The following is an 18,646-nucleotide window of genomic DNA, read 5'->3' as shown; positions in this document are numbered from 1 at the left end:
TCGATGTCGCATTCAGAAAATGAAGTCATTCACCCAGTAGTTTTTCCTCATGTTGCTTAAATATGGATCATAAGTGAAAGATGCAGTGAACTAACTGAACATAACCATCTCTCCATGTTAAAATTTTGTTTAGTCTATCTTACCAATACACAGTGATCTATGAAAATGAAATAGATGATTATGGGCTGAAGCAACCAGGGAGTGAAACCAAAGGCAAAAGATCCTGCACAGACTTGCGACTCCTGTGCATCATACTCGCTCATGGAGGTTTCAGAGTGGAGCATGGTTCCTTATGGTTGGAGGTGAACCGATTGAGGGGAAGAGACTTTTGGCTAACGGTTCTTTTCCTTGTTGTCATTCTATACATATATGTTTCTGCAATTATTGTCACATTAAAATATCAAATTGTATGCTTGAGGGTGTGAGACTCAAGCGATTACGAGTGAGCGAAAAGTGGTCCAATGCAGTATTATAAACTATTTTTCTAACAACTTGCCACGTTTCCCCCAATAGTGATCGCTCGACAATTTTGGTACCAATGAGAAACGAGGAAAAAGTCATGTGCTAAGCAGCCAGGAGTAAATGGAAGGCAGAAGAGGGGCGGTTACACAGACATTGTTGCGACATTTTGATCTAAGTCCAACGTGTTTTGTTTGTGCATTCCTGCATATCATATGTGCAGCCCCAAAACATGGGGTTCAATTGGTCTACAGCGGTAATGTTGCATTCTATCTGATAGAAATGCCAACAATCGGCAAGAGTGGAAAACGTGACAGGATGTATCAAACACAGTTTACATGGTGCCACAGTAACATGGGAGATACTAAGAAGGAAAATCTCACCAAAACTATGTGTTGAATGAAGTTGATGCATGATAAAGAAGAAATGGTTCAACTTAATTGTGAAATATAAATACTTGCCATTTAGCATTATTGTGAAGCAAATTATATGAGGCAGTACTGGGGGAGGCCTTTTTCCATAAAATAGTGTCAACTTTTCATATTACAAGTCATTATTTGTCTTCCTTGTTATGCTTGGGTAACAGACAACATGCTGTGCAGTCCTGCTTGTGTTTTGTCGATTTGGAGTGGATATGCAGTGTTTCAACCTTCTTAACCGAAAAATACCTACTTTCGTGTTTATTATGTCATCATAAACCATTGACGGATAGCCCCAAAAACCATCCACGATAGCCCCACGAACCATTGACGGATAGCTCCAAAAAACATTCACGATAGCCCCACGGACCATTTCCGGCAAGGTTTGGTTAGGTTAGGTAAGCATAGTTAAAAAAAAAAAAAAATTAAAAAAATTCTCGTAAAAAAAGGCACGTTTGGAAACACTGCCGAAACCGCGTAACTTTCGACGCTCGAGCCATCTGCACATACATAATGGAAACAAGGGCCTGACGTTACGGAAGATGAAATTTCCTTACGTAACGACTGATTATTTATTGTTCTGCAGCATTCTATGGTGAAGTTTTTAGTTTCCGCGAAAGAAAATACCTCGAAGAAACTCGACAATGATACAGAAAGCGATTTCAGTAAGTAGTTTCTCCTGTAAATTTGAAGAAATCCGTTCGGGCGATATCAGACAGTTACCAATATTTTTGGTCCGCCAGTTGGTTATTAAACTAAATAAATAATACCACACATTAGCAAGATAATATCTAAGGTTTCCATCGTATTTTTTGTCCTTATTTACACCATTGTGCACGTAAACGTTGATAATAACTATAAAATTTAGCGTCGTCGCTTTGTAATTAAGGGGTCCCGGGTTCGATACCCGTTGGCGGCGCATAGTGGTTCGGATCCCACTTTAAACTGTAGGTCCAGTCCCAATTAGCTTTATTGTGGATAGAGTGGAATTAAAACACCAAATCAATCAATGAATATAAAAACTATACTAACCTGAGAAACAGGCTGTGCAGTTTGCGGTTTGCCTCAATATTTGGAACAACGTTTTAAATAATTATGAACTATTGAATTCAAACTCGGAGCAATATTTACAGTTGACATTTATTACCTTTTTAAAAAACGAACGCCTACCTTTTAAAAATGTTAACAAAAACAAGAATCAGCTGTTTCAGTGCATTCTTTTTCGTACCAATATTTTCCGACAAATTATCAATGACTGTATTCATTATTATTTTTCTCTTGCATCCTACGTATTCGCGTAAAGGTTATTGTTAGCAATTTGTTTGGTGTTTTGATTAGTTTCTTGAAATTCTCATTGCGTAATACCGAGAGATTATATTATTTCACGCAACACATACGAACGATTCAACCTACAATCTAATTATGTACGAATAGTGATGGACAGTTTGCGTCAACCCGTAAACATAAATCCTGTCTCTGGCTTTGAACGCAAACGTGAAAAGCTCTTGGAAAGAACAGCAAATATTCTTGCTAGTTTATGTTGTTTTCAAACTTCGCTGGCAGTTGAAGCAGAAGTGCGATTGTTATTATACGAAGAGCTAGTACTACCGTAACATGGTGCAACAGGAAACGCTTTTATATCTCAATGAACCCGTACGTCAAGGGATGAATAAAACATGCCTTTCCTGTTCATCAAATGCAATGTTGCTTAATATTTTCCGTGAAAAAGTTAAGGAAGTTTCCATTGTTGACCTATTACAAGCTTGCATTCCATCACTGGCAAGTATTTTATATTTTATTGCCAACGGTTCCGAATGTTTAATAATTTTTCATAGGTTTTGTAGGAATATTAACAACTGCATGCAATGTTAAGTGGACATTATTCATTGTATAATACAATAATACAATACAATACATTTATTCATCGTTAGACATTGTACAATGCAATAGATGTCATCAGTTATTGGTTACATATTTGTTATTGTATATATGTAAAATCTTACCATTAAATATTACACACACACTCACACTCACACTCTCACTCTCTCTCTCCCTCACTCACTCACTCTCACTCTCTCTCTGTTTAATTGAATTAAATTTTTTTAATACATTGGAATCACACACACATTTTATATTGTTAATATATTTGTGTGGGTGGCAAGAGGTGGTACTACGTAAGGTTGAAATGCAGAAAACATCTACTTGTAACCTTGAATTTTTAGAAAGTTCACCTTAAAAACCTGGAATTATAGCTACTTGAATTTTATCATGGTCCTAGGGTGGCCACCCTGTGTACTGAGTTATCTCTTCAATAACTGATCAGGGAAGAAATGTGGAAAACTTCGTGGATAGTTTTAGAATCTTTTGCAACACCTCAGACTCCTGGTCGATGAGTGTATATATAAAGGGTGATCCATAAAGAAAGCCGGATTTGAAAAGATCGCCATATTTTTTTTTGTTTGGTTGGCAGCATTGTTGGTGCGATTGTTGTTATGAGTTATCATTGAGGTTTTGTGTTGAGAAGCGTTTCAGTTGTTCTACTGTTTGTGTGTGTTGTTAACACCATGGAAAGGTACAGTAAGGAACAGCTAGTTTTGATTGTCAAAACGCACTACAAGAATGGTGAAAGTTTCGCTGTGACTGTTCGGAAACTCCGTACGATACTTGGTCATCTTCATGCACCGAACGAATCAACGGTTCGTAGGTTGATCAAGAAATTTGAAGAAACTGGATCAACAGAAGACATCAAAAGCCCTGGATGCCCTCGAAGTCGCCGGAGTGAAACAAACGTTGCTGTTGTGCGTGATTCTGTTGCTGGGAGTCCTGCAAAATCGTATCGCCGTCGTGCTCAAGAACTGCATATGGCGCCAACAACAATGCAAAGAATCTTGACGAAAGATCTGCACTTGCACGCGTACAAAGTGCAGTTAACGCAGGAGCTGAAACCAGCGGATCATGGAAAACGACGGCAATTTGTTGACTGGATCCTTGAAAGGGAACGAGAGAACGAGGGTTTCGCAAAGCACATCATTTTCAGCGATGAAGCTCATTTTCATTTAAATGGGTTCGTAAACAAGCACAATTGCCGAATATGTGGATCTGAGAACCCAAGAGTGAGTCAGGAAAAGGAAATGCATCCTCAGAGAGTTACTTACTTTTTTGAAGATGAAGAAGGAAATGCTCTGACAGTGAATGGAATTCGTTACCGTGCAATGCTAACTGATTTTCTTTGGCCTCGTTGGGATCAAATGAACATCGAAAATGTATGGTTCCAACACTTCAGAAGAAACAATCAATCTGCTGCGTGAGAAGTTCCCGGACAGAATAATCTCGTTGCGAGGAGACCAAACCTTCCCACCTCAATCTTGTGACTTGACACCATGTGACTTTTTCTTGTGGGGGTACACCAAGTCAAGTTTATCAGAACAAACCCCGAAATTTGTTTGAACTTAAGCAAGAAATTCGACGTGTCCTCAACACACTTGATGGGGAAATGTGTGATCGGCTCATGTTGAATTTCATGGACCGAGTGATTGCGTGTAGGGCTAGTAGGGGGGCTCATATGCCTGATATAGTTTTCCATGTTTAAACCTTAATATCTCCTGAAGAGAATGGTATGTGTTTTGTGCTTTTTTCCAAAAATAAATTTCATTTATAGCAACTTCAAATCCGGCGTTCTTTATGGATCACCCTTTATATAGGCTATATATATTGTCTTCTTCTCCTTCATAGCTGTGACGAGAAATGAGCATTCCACATTGTAGCTTTGTTTGGTAAATATGCGATAACGCCCGGACACCTTTCACTCATTTATTTCCTTAATTTTACCACTGCTACTTACCTATTTTGCCTTGCGGAACATTCTTTAAGGTGAAGTTATGCCTTTTTCCATAAAATACTGTCAACTTTTCATATTACGATTGATTATTTGTCTTACTTGTTCCGCTTCTGTAATAGACAATTTGGCGTGCACTCGTAATGGATCATCGCGCGTCATGACGTGCCAGCTTGTGTTTTGTCGATTTTCAGTGTGCAAGCAGTGTTTCAAACCTTCATGATGGAAAATTACTATTTCGATTTTTTTTTTCATGTTTACCTCGACAAACCATGCATGTTAGCCCCAAAAACCATCCACTTGTAGCCCCACAAACCATTGACGTTAGCCCCAAAATCCATCCATGGGTAGCCCCAAAACCCATCCACGGATAGCCCCACAAACCATTCACACAAGGTTAGGTTAGGTTCCATTAGCACTCATTTCACCACTAAATTCATCGAAAAAAGAAAGCGCGGCGAACATAGTTAAAAATAGAAATTTTCGTAAAAAGAAGGCACGTTTGGAAACACTGCAGAGATCGCGTGACTTTCAACGCTCTCGCCATCTGCATGCACACAATGGAAACAACGGCATAATGTGACAGGCAATGCCGATGTCTTACGTAAAAAGTGATTAATTCTTGTTCGGCAGCATTAAACTACGAAGTTTTTACTTTCCGTGAAAGAAAATACCTACAAGAACGTCTACAATGCTAAAGAAACTCATTTCAGTAAGCACTTTCTCCTGTAAATTTGAAGAAATCCATCCGGGCGATATCGCATATTTACCCTTTGTTTTTTCAAGATACTTTACCCCCAACCTCTTTAATCTTTATTCTCCTCCTCCTCCACACCAGATGATTCCTCACTGATTACTGTTTTGAGCTTTGTTGGCATCTGTTACGAAAATCATTGAACTCAGAAGGTAACTTCATCGTCTGTGTTTTCTAGCCACTCGCTAATTTTTCTGTCTATTTTTCACAGTATTGATATAAAATCACTATGAAACTTTTTGTATTGTTTATTAAAAGGTAGAAGGTTAAGTGCTCCCCTGTGGTTAGCACCACACCATGTTATTTTTATTAACATGACAAGAAATATAGGTACCAAAACTCTCTAGAAACAATGCAGACAAATTAACTAAATAATTAAAGAAAATATAATGTGATTGGTTGTGGGTGAACTATGTGCTCACTCTGACAGCATTCCTTCCACAACATTCCTTCATGTGCTATTTAAATGGCACTTAATTAAATTTAAAATGAGTGCAGCATTCATCTGCTACCAATATCACAGGTTAAATTTATATTAAGAACAATTTCTTGTGGTTAAGTTGGAAATTTTCACACAACATGCCTCCCAACTCTCTGTGCCATAAGGATTAAGAACAGCATTTTCAGGGTTTAAAGTTCCCTTCTGTCACAGAGAGTTACGTGTTCACTCTTCGAATTTCTGGTGATTTTTATTTCATTTTAAATCAGAACACAGCTGCTTATCCAAAGTGAACATTTAAAAAAAATGGGAAATTGGCCTTCTGGGTTTGTTCAGGATTTCAGGGTTTTGTTAACCCTGTGCAACATTGTAGTTAAACAATAACTTTTTGACCCTAAGACTAGTTGTAGGTATGTGTCTTGTTTTATTAACTTCTTGTACAAATTTTGCCTGCAATCGGGAGTATTATTACTATTGTTTAGCCTAGTGTATGACGAATCTGTTATTTGAGGCAAGAACCTGAAATAAACCCCAGCAACTAGTTATCATTAGCTTTAATTTCTCTCACCACGAAATGCTCTTCTCTTTTGGTTAGCCTTTTCTCCCTACTTCTTCTTGCCAGATTCTCTGTTGAACTCGCACATATTTGAATTTACTTACTATGTACTGCACAGTAGAATTGGATTTGTTCTCTAATGACACTATTTCCCTCAAAGAATGTCTTTTGAGAACAAGATTCACTATGAAATCATTAAGGTCAGAGCTTAGCTCCTTTCACTTCCCCATTACGGACTGCCTACACTGACCGGGTACTTGAAGGCTCACTAGTAGCAATGACAGAGTTGTTATAGTTCGCATTTTTACTTCGTTAACGTCCAAGAACTGAAGAAAGCCGCCGCCATGAACGTGGGTGGTGGTAAATAGCGGTCGAGTTGTTTTCGTCCAATCACACTCAACCTTCAACCAATGGGCGCAGCTGTCATTCTGCTCGTCTACTCCACGTGGAGTCTCAGTCACATGACTGCAGATACGCTGTTGCTGTCGTGTCAATTTCTTGTTTGCAACTTCAATGTGGAGACCTTTCTCCTTTCGCAGCTGGAGAGTAGATGTGGCAACACTGTGCATTTAATGTGATTGTTGTAGCTGGTGAGTACGCTTCATGACTTCAGAGCCAGCTGGTCATTAACGAAGCTAGTGCGTCGACTATAGAGAGACCTGCGACTGAAACTGTACGTAAAACACAGTGTGCTACACACAACGACATGACATGATCACTACATGACTCATGTGTACAAACAAGAAAGGTACATACATGACAGAAACTCAAATGATTTATAATACTCTCCATCCAGTGCAATGACTGTATCTCCCATCTTCTGTACAGATTTCCTTCTCGAAGGTCATCTCTGAATACTGTACACTTGTTGTTAATTTCGCTAACTGGCCACTTACAGAGGGGTTCATACAATGTATACGACCTGCACGAACAAGTATGATACATACTGTATATATATTAAAGTTGGAAGTAGTTGCAGGAAATTGTTCTTTTGGGAAAATGAAATCAGTTTTTACCAACAGCTTCTTTGGTGTTTTTTTTACTTTTGTCTTGTTCCAAAGCTTTTGTTTTATCTCTCTACTGTGAAAAGACTCTTATCTAAATTTAAAATAATTTTGACATGAAATTTATAGCTAGACATATAAGCAAAAATGCTGGGTTTTTTGAATGGTTGGTTTTTGGTGTCATCTTCATATTTAATTAGGCTTATTAAATATATATTTACATAGTATATATATATACACACACACACAGCCAGAGTAGTTTTGTATTTATTTTGTAAGGAGAATCTAATAGTATAGTATAATTATCCTTGTTTATGTAATGTGAATAGTAAAGTTTTCAGTTGTCCAGAAGCATCTAATAGTTTAATATTAACCTTTGCTTCATTTTTTACGACATCATAATGGCGCAAACACTTGAAAGTTTTTTCTAAGTTCATTTTATGCTCAATAGGCTAATCAGGACTGTGCCTACAGTTTTAAAATGAAATGTGAACCACTATTCTATTTATTCTGTTGGGTAGGCACATACACAAACTCCCACATGGCAAAAACAAATCAGTAACTAGAAGAAATGGCCACTATGTGTTGCTTTTGCTGCTACACCATGAAAAATTATTTAGCAGTTTAAAGTGGTATCCGAACTACTATGTGTCTCCACCAGGTATCGAACCTTTGATATCAAGGCAAAGATGTTAGCACTACTCAATCGGGGAAGCCATGGTGCTGTGGTAGCGTCAATGGCTTGTAATCAACAAGTCCCGGGTTCGATATCTAGTGGAGGCGCATAGTGTTTCGGATCCCACCTTGAACTGTAGGTCCTGTCCTGATTAGCCTTACTGTACATAAGGTGGAACTAAAACACCAAATCAAACAACCAACCAATCCATAGGAGAAGCTCTTGGGTATATATATAATTTTGATATGTCTTCTATTTTTCATATGTTGTGTTCAATGAAAAGTTGTTTTAACTAATTCATATTAAATATTGTTTAATTTTTTTTTCAGGTTCTTGATTTGCTATACCCATGTTATATTTGCGCACTGTGCTTGGCAAAGTTGGAGGAATATTTTGATTTTAGGAAAAATTGTATTTTCAGTGATTTCCTTCTCAAAGACAAGGGACATGTGAAACAAGGACCTCCTAAGGTATGTACATGTAATTTGTGGATCATGAGAATCATTTGAATTTTTCATTATTCGTAATATTTTAAAGCATGTTCAAGAGGAATCATACATATTATGTGCACTTATTGGTATTGCATACTTTTAAATAGATCTCAAGGCTTTGAAAATTGTTTTGAATTCTTTTCTAATTCAGAATCCTACATTTTGCTAAATGTGAATGGCATTTGAAATATATTCTTTTTGTTAACTATTTAGAGTTTATAAATGTATTTCTTTAGATCCAAATTGTACAGTTAATCTCATTAAAAATACTTTATTTTTATTTTGTTAAAGTGGAATATGCTGTATTGAAGCATCATTAAATTTGTTTTTGATAGTGTATGATCCTTTCTGGAACTAAAATCAAGTTCAGATCAGAAGTAAATTCTCAGATTGACATCTGTAACAAATAAGAACATATGCTCTATGTGATCAGAAGTACCCAGACACCCACTTGAAAATGAGGTACAAGTTTGGGCCACCCTTCATTGGGAACACTGGCAGTCAATACGGTTTTGGTACACCCTTAGCCTTGAAGACAGCCTTCACTCTCGCAGGCATACTTTCCAATCAGGTGGTGGAAGGTTTCCTGGGTATTTGCAGCCCATTCCTTGCGGAGCGGCGAAATGAGAAGAGGTATTGATGTGGTTCAGTGTGGTCTAGCACAAATTTAGTGTTCCAAAACATCCGAGAGATGTTTATGGCAGGGGTCGACAAACATTTTTTGTAAAGGGCCAAACATTAAATATTTTACACTCTGTGGGCCAAGAGGCAAACTGGAGGATTTTATAGGTACGTCTGCTTAAAAAAAACAACAACATATTTATATACACAAATATACAGAGCATTCCCTGACATTCGCTACGAGACTCGGCGGCAAGCTGCCCGTCATCAGCACCTGTCTATCACGGTGAACGGGTCAGCGACAATCGCTAGTCGGCTATTAAAATTACAGTTTTAATATTGTGTACTAACCTTGACTACAAAAGGTGTTGAAAATTATGTCCCTCTGCTGCAACACATTCCTGACATCTCCGAAGGAAATTGGCATTTACACGTGCAAGTCCGTCTACTGTAATTTTCCCGATTTTTCGAACAATACTCTCTTTTAACTCACGGATGGTGTGCAGATTGTCTTTGTATATTTTATTTCCCTATTTTTCTTTCCATTGTTATTCAGAACTGACCCTGTTACTCTAAACTTTTTTACGAGGTTTAATATAAGCGACTGTCATGGACCCGTTCACCGGGAAAGACAAGCGTTGATGCCGGGCTGCTTGTCGCAGAGTCTCATAGCGAATGTTGGGGAATGCTCTGTATATATAAATGTAGTGTATTGAAAATACTCAGTGACTACAATTATTGTTTGAAACACAGCTTTACTAATGAGATGAATGAAATTGCTTTTTTGAGACAACATTTCACCAAATTGGGGGTGAAAGTTAGTACTCCCTATCATCAAAATTGATTGCAAAATGTTTAGTTGCAGCCTCATTTTCATTTTTGTGAGGAAACTGTGTTGTAATGAAATACTCCATTTTAAAGTTTCTAATTTGACTGATTGTTCCTTCCCTGTTAGTTGGGAATATTGTGTCGAATGCTTAGTGTGGTAATGCCGACGTATATTGTACTCTTTTAGTACAGCTATAGTTTCACTGCACAATAAACACAATGCTCTGCCATCTAATTCAGTAACAAATAATTCTCACTCCACTCTGCCTTAAAAGCATGACATTCGAAGTCCACTTTTCTCTTCTTTTCTGGTGTCAACAGCTACATGATGGATATGCACCGGTATTAAGACAAGAACAAAATGTTGCAGAACAGCGATACACGTGGCACTGGTAACGCTGCCTAAGTATAACTGCATGTCACCACAGTGAAGGCCACAAAGAAACGTTCAAATTCGAAGCCTAGGTCCGCCTATTAAGGAGTGGGGAGCATTGACCCTGTGCGTAGGTAGTTAGGAGCGCCACACACGGTCTTTCTCGCAACTCCTTAACTCGAAGTCGGCCGTTAGAGCCTGCTATAGACACAATACGTATCGACAAACGTAGCAATGTTCCCATACACTGCAATAAATGCTGAAATGATACTTTCATATAATTTTCGCGGCTCATTAAATATTATCCCACTTTGAAATATTTATGAATTTGGAAATGTAAAAAAATCCATTCTTAGCTCCCGGGCAATAGATAAAGAGGCCATATCTAGCCCTAGAGCCATAGTTTGCCGACCCCTGTTCTGTGCGATTCAAGTCAGGACTCTGTGCAGGTCAGTCCATTGGTGGGACGTTGTTGTCGTCAAACCACTCCCCCACAAGCCCTGGAGTATAGACGGGTCTTTTGTCGTGTTAAAAGATGCAATGATCATGCTCAAACTAGTCTTCGATGGTAGGCAGCATCAAAGCAGTTAAAATGTCAAAATAAGCTTGTGCTGTGACATGACCACATATAGCAAGGGCCAGGCCCCCTCTAGGAGAAACATGACCACACTATAACCCCGCCACCCTCAAATTTCACTGTCGGTACTATACAGGCTGGTAGATGCCTTTACCACACCCTACCATCAGATTGCCACATTGTGCACCATAATTCATCACTCCACACAACGGTCTTCCATTGTTCTATGGTCCAGTTTCAACGCTCCTTGCACCAGGCAAGGCAGCGTTTGGCATTTACGTGTGTAATGTTTGGCTTATGGACAGCTGATCGGCCATGGAAACCAAGTTGCCACACCTCACACTGAACAGTCATGATGCTTGGAGTAGATTCTAATGCAGTTCGAATTCCTGTGTGATGGTGGCGATTGAGGATTATGCTGTACTGCCCTCTTCAACACCCGACGGTCTCTGGAGGGCTGCCTGCATGCTTTTAAGTTGTATACGTTCCTTCATGTTTCCATTTCAGTATAACATTGGAAACAGTGGACAGTTTAGGAGGGTGGAAATCTCGCACACAATCTTCTTACACAAGTGGCACCCAACCACCTGACCACGTTGAAAGTCCGTGAGTTCCTGAGACCATCCCATACTGCTGTTGTCTCTTGCTGTCTGCAGACTACTGAGATTGCTGACCATGTATTCCACATGGCAGATGGCAGCACTGTGTTGCCCTCTATGATAAACACACGTTTTGTGGTGTGTCCGGATACTTTTGTTCACATAAAGTATATTAATGGGGTGTAAGAGATGATCCTTCCACATAGTACGCCCAATTGTCAACCTCACTTCCACATAGTACACCCTGGACTGCATTTTGTAGACTAACGAGGCTCTGGCGACTGGCACTATGGTCAGTATAATTCTGTGTGTTGTTCTGTATTTTGTCGTTATATGTGCTGAGTGCCCCTTTACAGCCTCAGCTCTTAACCAAAGTCAGAAAATTTTCAGATTTTAGTTGTACGGCATTACAGTTATGGCACTTGAGTTATGGTAAGGGGTTGGACCCCGTATAGTATGACAGGTGCAAAATAGCCTTAGTGCTGACGCACCCAATTTTTTAAAAAATTTCAATTAAAAAAATTCATAAAGTATAAGAAACACTCACTTAACATTAGATACCAGGTGGAGGCACATAGTGGTTGGGATCCCACTTTAATCTGTAGGTAAAGTCCTGATTAGTCTTACTGTGCAAAAAGTGGACTTGAAACACTAACTCAATCATTCAAACAAACACTCACTGTACTATAAGAAACTTCAAATACTTCGTATGACAGGACCTCTGTGATTGTGCAGTGGTAGCGTCATCGCCTTGTAATCAAGGGATCCCGGTTTCGATACCCGATGGTAGCACATAGTGGTTCGGATCCCACTTTAAACTGTAGGTCCAGTCCCAATTAGCCATACTGTGCATAAAGTGGACATAAAACACGAACACACAACTTGGTATAACAACTGCATCTTGCCCATGGCCACTTTTTAGGGTTGCCAGATCAAAATCAAAGAAGTGGTAATGCAACGAGATTGGCAGGTATTAGTGTCTTGTTGAGCAGGGCACAATGAGGTAGGTAGGTGAACTCATTGCCCTAATCCATCCACCAATGTTAGAAAATACTGGAAAAGGATTCAGGCTTTCTTGTTCGATTGTTGCTTTAAGTCCACTTTCTGCACAGATAGGCTATACTGATCAGAGGCCTAGTTGGCGGCTGACCTACATAGCTTCTTCATCTGTTCACCAATCGTCTTCGGGGGTTTATGGCTGACTCTCTATGAGTATCAAGAGCCTCAGTTGCAATGTGAAAGCTCTAGGGCTAACATTGCTCTCCCATTACAATGTTGCCAAGCATATGTCTGTTTTTGTCAGTTGTTCTTATCAGCTTGTTTATACAGTGGTTGGGGGTTTGTGTACTATTGCACAATTTTTATCCAGTTATGGCACTGATCAATTCTTTGTTTCCCCCATTTTACAGTATGTTTGGCAACATGATGTGTATCTGATGCTCATTTTTTTTGTCCTGCCATCAACAATTGATGGCTTGTGACACGAAAATGCCCAATGTAAGTTGAAGAGAATTCAACTACTCGCCAGTTTGTTGTTTCCCAGCTGCCAGCTTTAAATGCGACCAGTATAATCGGGACTGCTCTGTCTTGTAACAGACAAGTGCACATGAGATCTAAATTTATCTCACTGTGAATTACTTTTGTGTCATGTAAAACTTGATGAACTGTAGCTTAAAATGTTCATGAATTGTCTGGAAATTCATACAGAGAGTGAGATTTGTTTGAGGTACTTGTCTGAATCATATTTTCATACTTTTACTTGATTATATGGCTTATAAAACTGAAACTTAAAAATGAATGAAATATTTGCATTGTAATGTAATAAATTTAATTTTGTAGGGAGATGTTAGCAAGTATATGGTGGCCAATAAATTAATGAATGAACGTAAACAATATGCATGTGGAGAAGATGAGAAAACCACCCAGCCATTGTGGTAAGTAAATTTATTTAGAATGAAAATTTAATTTTTTTTAAATGAATTAATGTATGTGTGTGTGTGCATGTATATGAATGTAAGGCTGTAGTATTGTAGAATGTCTACAAGTTTTTTACGCTTCTAGTTTTGTGAAATATAAATCTCATCAAGGAAGACTTTAATATGTGAATGTTTCATCGAATGTTGAAAAAAATGTTTTAGCCAATTTATGCTCAGTTGGCATAATAGTGACTGTAAGTGGGATACAAATCACTGTCATGTGTACCTTCACTAGGAATCTCTCACCTAGGACCCCTTGTTTACAAGGCAACAACAGAACCACTATCCATTAAGGAGGTCCCTACCCATACAGAACAAATATCCAAGGGATATCCATATGATATTATCAGTAGTTTAATAGACTTACATAATCACAAAACTTGGACATTCGTGTGCTGTATAGGTAGTATTGAACTTGAAAATTAATATTCCACTTTAGTTCACTCATTTTTATAATGTGACATACTTAAACATTAAACTTATCCTAAGCATCAAAGTAACTTTTATGCATCAATGAATTTATATTATGCATAATCTTAAATATCATGAACATGAAGAAACTACATTTTACATTTACAACTTGTACTTTCCATTCACCAATTCTTCTCCTTCCAACAACTGCCACCATAACATGTCACTACAATAAAATATTTCTAAGAGAAAATTGATTCTTCTTCTTGTCCACTTGCATCAATTTCCAAATTCTCATTGAGGTTACAAGTTTTGCAGTTTTCCAAACTAAATTTCAAAGTGGACATCTTCCCATGCATTTTTCCAGTGAATTGAGATATGTCCGTTAGTTAGTGGTGTCCGCTATTCAGAGATGCCGTTAGAAGTGTTAGTGAACTACGTCTCGTCACACACTTTCCTTCAAATCCGATTTGCCTGCACGACAACACTGTTGTGTGGGTTGCATAGGAGAACGGCGTAGAATACATTGTGGCCAAGCAGTACGTTCGTCGGATTCTTTTTACGCCACAAGGGGGTATATGCATAGATGTATAGGATGGCAGAAGAAGATGGACTTGCCTGGTTCCCACTTGGGGGTTGAATACAATATAAACTGAAGAGGCTGGCCGATGCTGCCATCTGTCTGATGTGAGGTGAAGGGGGGACGAGAGAGCGCATGCTGACTGAATTGTCTGCTCAACGGCAGCGGAAATCGGGGATAATGCAAGGGATTTCGTTGCCAGGACAACGTAAACTATAACACTTGGGGATAAAAATCTTTAAGTTGTCGACTTCCGATCTCACCACGGAAGTTCCCGGGTTCGACTCCTGTCCTTAGTATAAGTGTTCTTTGTGAGTGTCCATCAATTTCATCCAATCAACCTCATTGTTGCGATTAGTAGAAAAGCAACGCTAAACGAAAAGTTTTCTCTTTGTTAGTTTAGGTATGGTATAATTGATTTTGATTTTTGTTATTTAGCCTCACTTTTTTGTCACTGGATAATCGCGACGATAAGGACGAGTGTGTGTGTGTGTGTGTGTGTGCCTCCGTTGATGCACGATCATTTACGAACATACCACAATATTTAGAGTGGTTCTTATGATGAACACAATAACAAACAATAATAGCAAAAAACGAGTTGAAGAGTCCTTCCCAGAAAAAAAGCAAGGATAATAATAATATGTAATTAGTAGTAGTAGTAGTAGTAGTGCTACTCGTGTCTATTGATTTGTGGTTTTCCGGCTTTTGACTGAAACCATTTTAAGCACTACTTACAAGCGTTGACTACTTCCAACTGGGCATTGCAAAACCTGTAGGCATTCTTGCTAAAGTACTCTTTGATTTTATTATGATTGTGTTCATTCGTGTTTTCCATCCATTCATAATCTTGTGTAGTAGTAGTTGTGTGTTTGTTTTTTTCTTGTGTAGTGGTTGTTATGTGTTTGTGTGTCTTGTGCAGTAGTTGTGCTGTGTAGTGTTTGTGTTTGTCTTGTGCAGTAGTTGTGGTGTGCTTGTATGTGGGTTTGTCTTGTGTAGTAGGTGTGTTGTCTAGTGTGTTTGTGTTTATCTTATGTAGTAGTTATGCTGTCTAATGTATTTCTGTGTGTCTTGTGTAATATCGGTGATATGTATGTATGTGTCTTGTGTTGTAATTGTGCTGTCTAGTATGTTTGTGTAGTAGTTGTGCTGTCTAATTTGTTTATGTTTGTCTTGTGTTTATGTTTGTCTTGTGTAGTAGTTGTGGTGTGTAGTTTGTTTATGTTTATATTGTGTAGTAGTTGTGGTGTGTTTGTGTTTATATTGTGTTATAGTTGTGATATGTTTGTGTGTGTCTTGTGTAGTAGTTGTGCTGTCAAATGTGTTTATGTTCGTCTTGTGTAGTAATTGTGCTGTCTAATGTGTTTGTCTTGTGTAGTAGTTCCTCCATTCATATTGGGGGTTAGGCGTAGAGCTGACAACTCTGCACTGTAAAAAAAATGTCAAGAAACAGCAATATAAGGCCATGGATGTTCCCAAGGTAAAATATTCCGGAGGTAAAATAGTCCCCCGTTCGGATCTCCGGGTGGGGACTACTTTGGGAGGTCCCTGGACTAAGGATAAGATCTACGTTAGGAATAAGGATATTAAATTAGGCACCTGGAATGTTCTGAGCCTTTACCGGCCTGGGGCATTTCAGTGTACAGTTAATGAGATAGTTAAGTATAAATTAGATGTAGTAGCTGTCCAGGAAGTTAGGTGGCCAGGAGAAGGGAATTGTAAAACTAAAAATTATACTTTTTTCTATGGTGGTACTGAAAACCATAATTTTGGAACAGGCTTTTTCATAAATAATAGAATTATCTCGGCTCTTAAAACAGTAGAATTTATTAATGATAGGATATCATATGCAGTTTTACAGGGTAGGTGGTGTAAAATTATTTTAATAAACATACATGCACCAACGGAAGATAAAGATGATAATACTAAAGATGATTTTTATACAGAGTTAGAACAGGTCTTTGATAAATTTTCTCAGTATGATATGAAAATTCTGTTAGGTGACTGTAATGCACAGATTGGCAAGGAAGAGACATTTAAACCCACGATTGGTAAAGAAAGTCTTCATGAATTAAGTAATGATAATGGTATAAGATTGATTACTTTTGCAACCTCAAAGAATTTAATTGTGAAAAGTACCACTTTTAAACATAAAGATATCCATAAATATACCTGGTCTTCTCCAGATGGTAAAACTCATAATCAGATAGATCATATTCTCATTGATAAGAGAAGGCATACTAGTATAATTGACGTTCGTACACATAGAGGTGCTGACTGTGCCAGTGACCATTATTTAGTAATTGCTAAATTAAGAGAAAGACTCTCAGTGATAAATCATAAGCAACAAAATCTAAAAGTTCTAAAATTTGATACAGGAAAGTTTCCTGATGAAAGAATTAAGAAAGATTACCAAATTAAATTGTCAAATAGATTTGATGTTTTGCAGGATTTAAATGATGATGAAAATATAAATGAAACAGACATAAATAAGAATTGGGAGCACATACGTAATGCAATAGAATCAGCAGCCAAAGAAAGTATAGGATACCATAAACCGAGAAAAAGTAAGCCATGGTTTGATAATGAATGTCATAATCTAATAGAAATAAGAAATCAGGCTAGAATTAGGTGGTTAAATAACTCGGATGATAAAAATCTAAACAATTATAATAGAATAAAGCGAGAAGTTAACCGCACGTTTAGAAGTAAAAAAAGAGATTACTTGAAAAGCAAAATTAATGAAATTGAAACAAACAGCAAAAATAAAAATATCAGAGATCTATATAAACTTGTAAATGAGTTTAGAAAGGGGTGGCAACCTAAAGTAAACTTGATAAAAGATAAAGATGGTGATTTTCTAGCTGACCCAAGCGATATTCTAAATAGATGGAAGAACTACTTTAATGACCTTTTAAATGTCCATGTAGGAGGTAAATCAGAAGTAAATGAAGTCCACACAGCAGAACCTTTAGTTTCAGAACCTAACTTGACTGAAGTTAAAGATGCCATTTAAAAAAATTACCTTCCTTGCCCCTCCCTGGAAAAAATCCTGCAGACGTCCATGATTCCAGGAATTGCATTAGAAATTGAAATTGAGATTTGGTTATTTTGAATTGCTTTAATATGTTTTGAAGGTAATTGTAATGAAGAGATAAAACAGATGCAGAAACGAAAACAAAGAAATATCCATAAAATTTTCGGTTAAATTTGTGCAATAAGCACTCAACGTGTCCATGTATCAAGTCTCATATCGGGAAATGGAAAAATTAATATCCCTTATTTGTATTACAATAAAGAACAGTAGAATTAAAAGTCTAAGAAGAGTATTTTTATGTTGAAATTGTCAGAGAAATAACACTTGAACTTGTAATACAAAGTACATTTTGCCAATAATTGTAGTGGAATAATATAATAAATTTGGGAAACATTGATCCAGAATATACTTTTTTAATGTGAGAGATTTAAGTTATACATGCCGGCCTCTGTGGTGGAGTGGTTTGCACAGTGCACTTCAACGTCAGGGGTCCCGGATTCGAATCCCAGCCTGGGCATAGGTGTTCTTTGAGCGTGTCTCTTCATCAATTTCATCATATCATCACTCATCTTCATCTTCACAATTAGCAAAAAGTGGAAGAAATTTGAAGTAAAATCAACCAAATCAATCAAGCAATTAACATATACTTAGGATACTAATATTTATAGTCTGAGTGTACAATGGCAATACATTTTAACTGGATCTCAAATTTATATTATAATTAAAATAATAAATCATGCTTTTGAAATGGAAACCTAGTTGTAAAATGATATAATAGTTTTTACTTCTGAGTCAAGTTTTGATCTGCATGTTTATTTTGCTCTCATTTTAACCAACACTATATTGTTTTAATTCAGAGCATAAATGTTTTTTAAAATTCATTGAAATCAACAAGTATGAAATTGGCATATACAGTGGAACCCCCATTTTACGTTCACCGTTTTATATTTTCCTGCATTATACATTCAATCTTCAGTCTCAATAGAGGAAAATGCTATAAAATTTTTCCAGATT

At 37.6% G+C, this 18,646-nt stretch overlaps 1 protein-coding gene across 5 annotated transcripts in view; it reads left to right on the top strand.

Annotated features, from left to right (window-relative positions):
• Positions 1–2,371: 2,371 nt before the first annotated feature.
• The window catches only part of LOC146004693 (uncharacterized), a 191,413-nt gene continuing 175,138 nt past the window's right edge, over positions 2,372–18,646 (top strand). For 4 of the 5 annotated variants that reach the window (XM_083143636.1, XM_083143638.1, XM_083143635.1 and 1 more), the window contains exons 1-3: positions 2,372–2,657; positions 8,472–8,612; positions 13,471–13,565. In XM_083143636.1, coding sequence (XP_082999762.1) covers positions 2,493–2,657; positions 8,472–8,612; positions 13,471–13,565 — 401 coding nt within the window. In that variant the 5' untranslated portion in view covers positions 2,372–2,492. Of the gene's footprint in view, positions 2,658–8,471; positions 8,613–13,470; positions 13,566–18,646 lie in introns of those variants that run through there. The other variant, XM_083143637.1, reaches the window with a different exon arrangement.

Source organism: Lepisma saccharinum, chromosome 22 (genome assembly GCF_977018435.1).
Source record: "Lepisma saccharinum chromosome 22, izLepSacc3.1, whole genome shotgun sequence".
NCBI classification, from domain to species: Eukaryota; Metazoa; Arthropoda; class Insecta; order Zygentoma; family Lepismatidae; genus Lepisma; species Lepisma saccharinum.
Note: the sequence above shows the minus strand (reverse complement) of the source record. Positions and strands in the feature narration are given on the sequence as shown.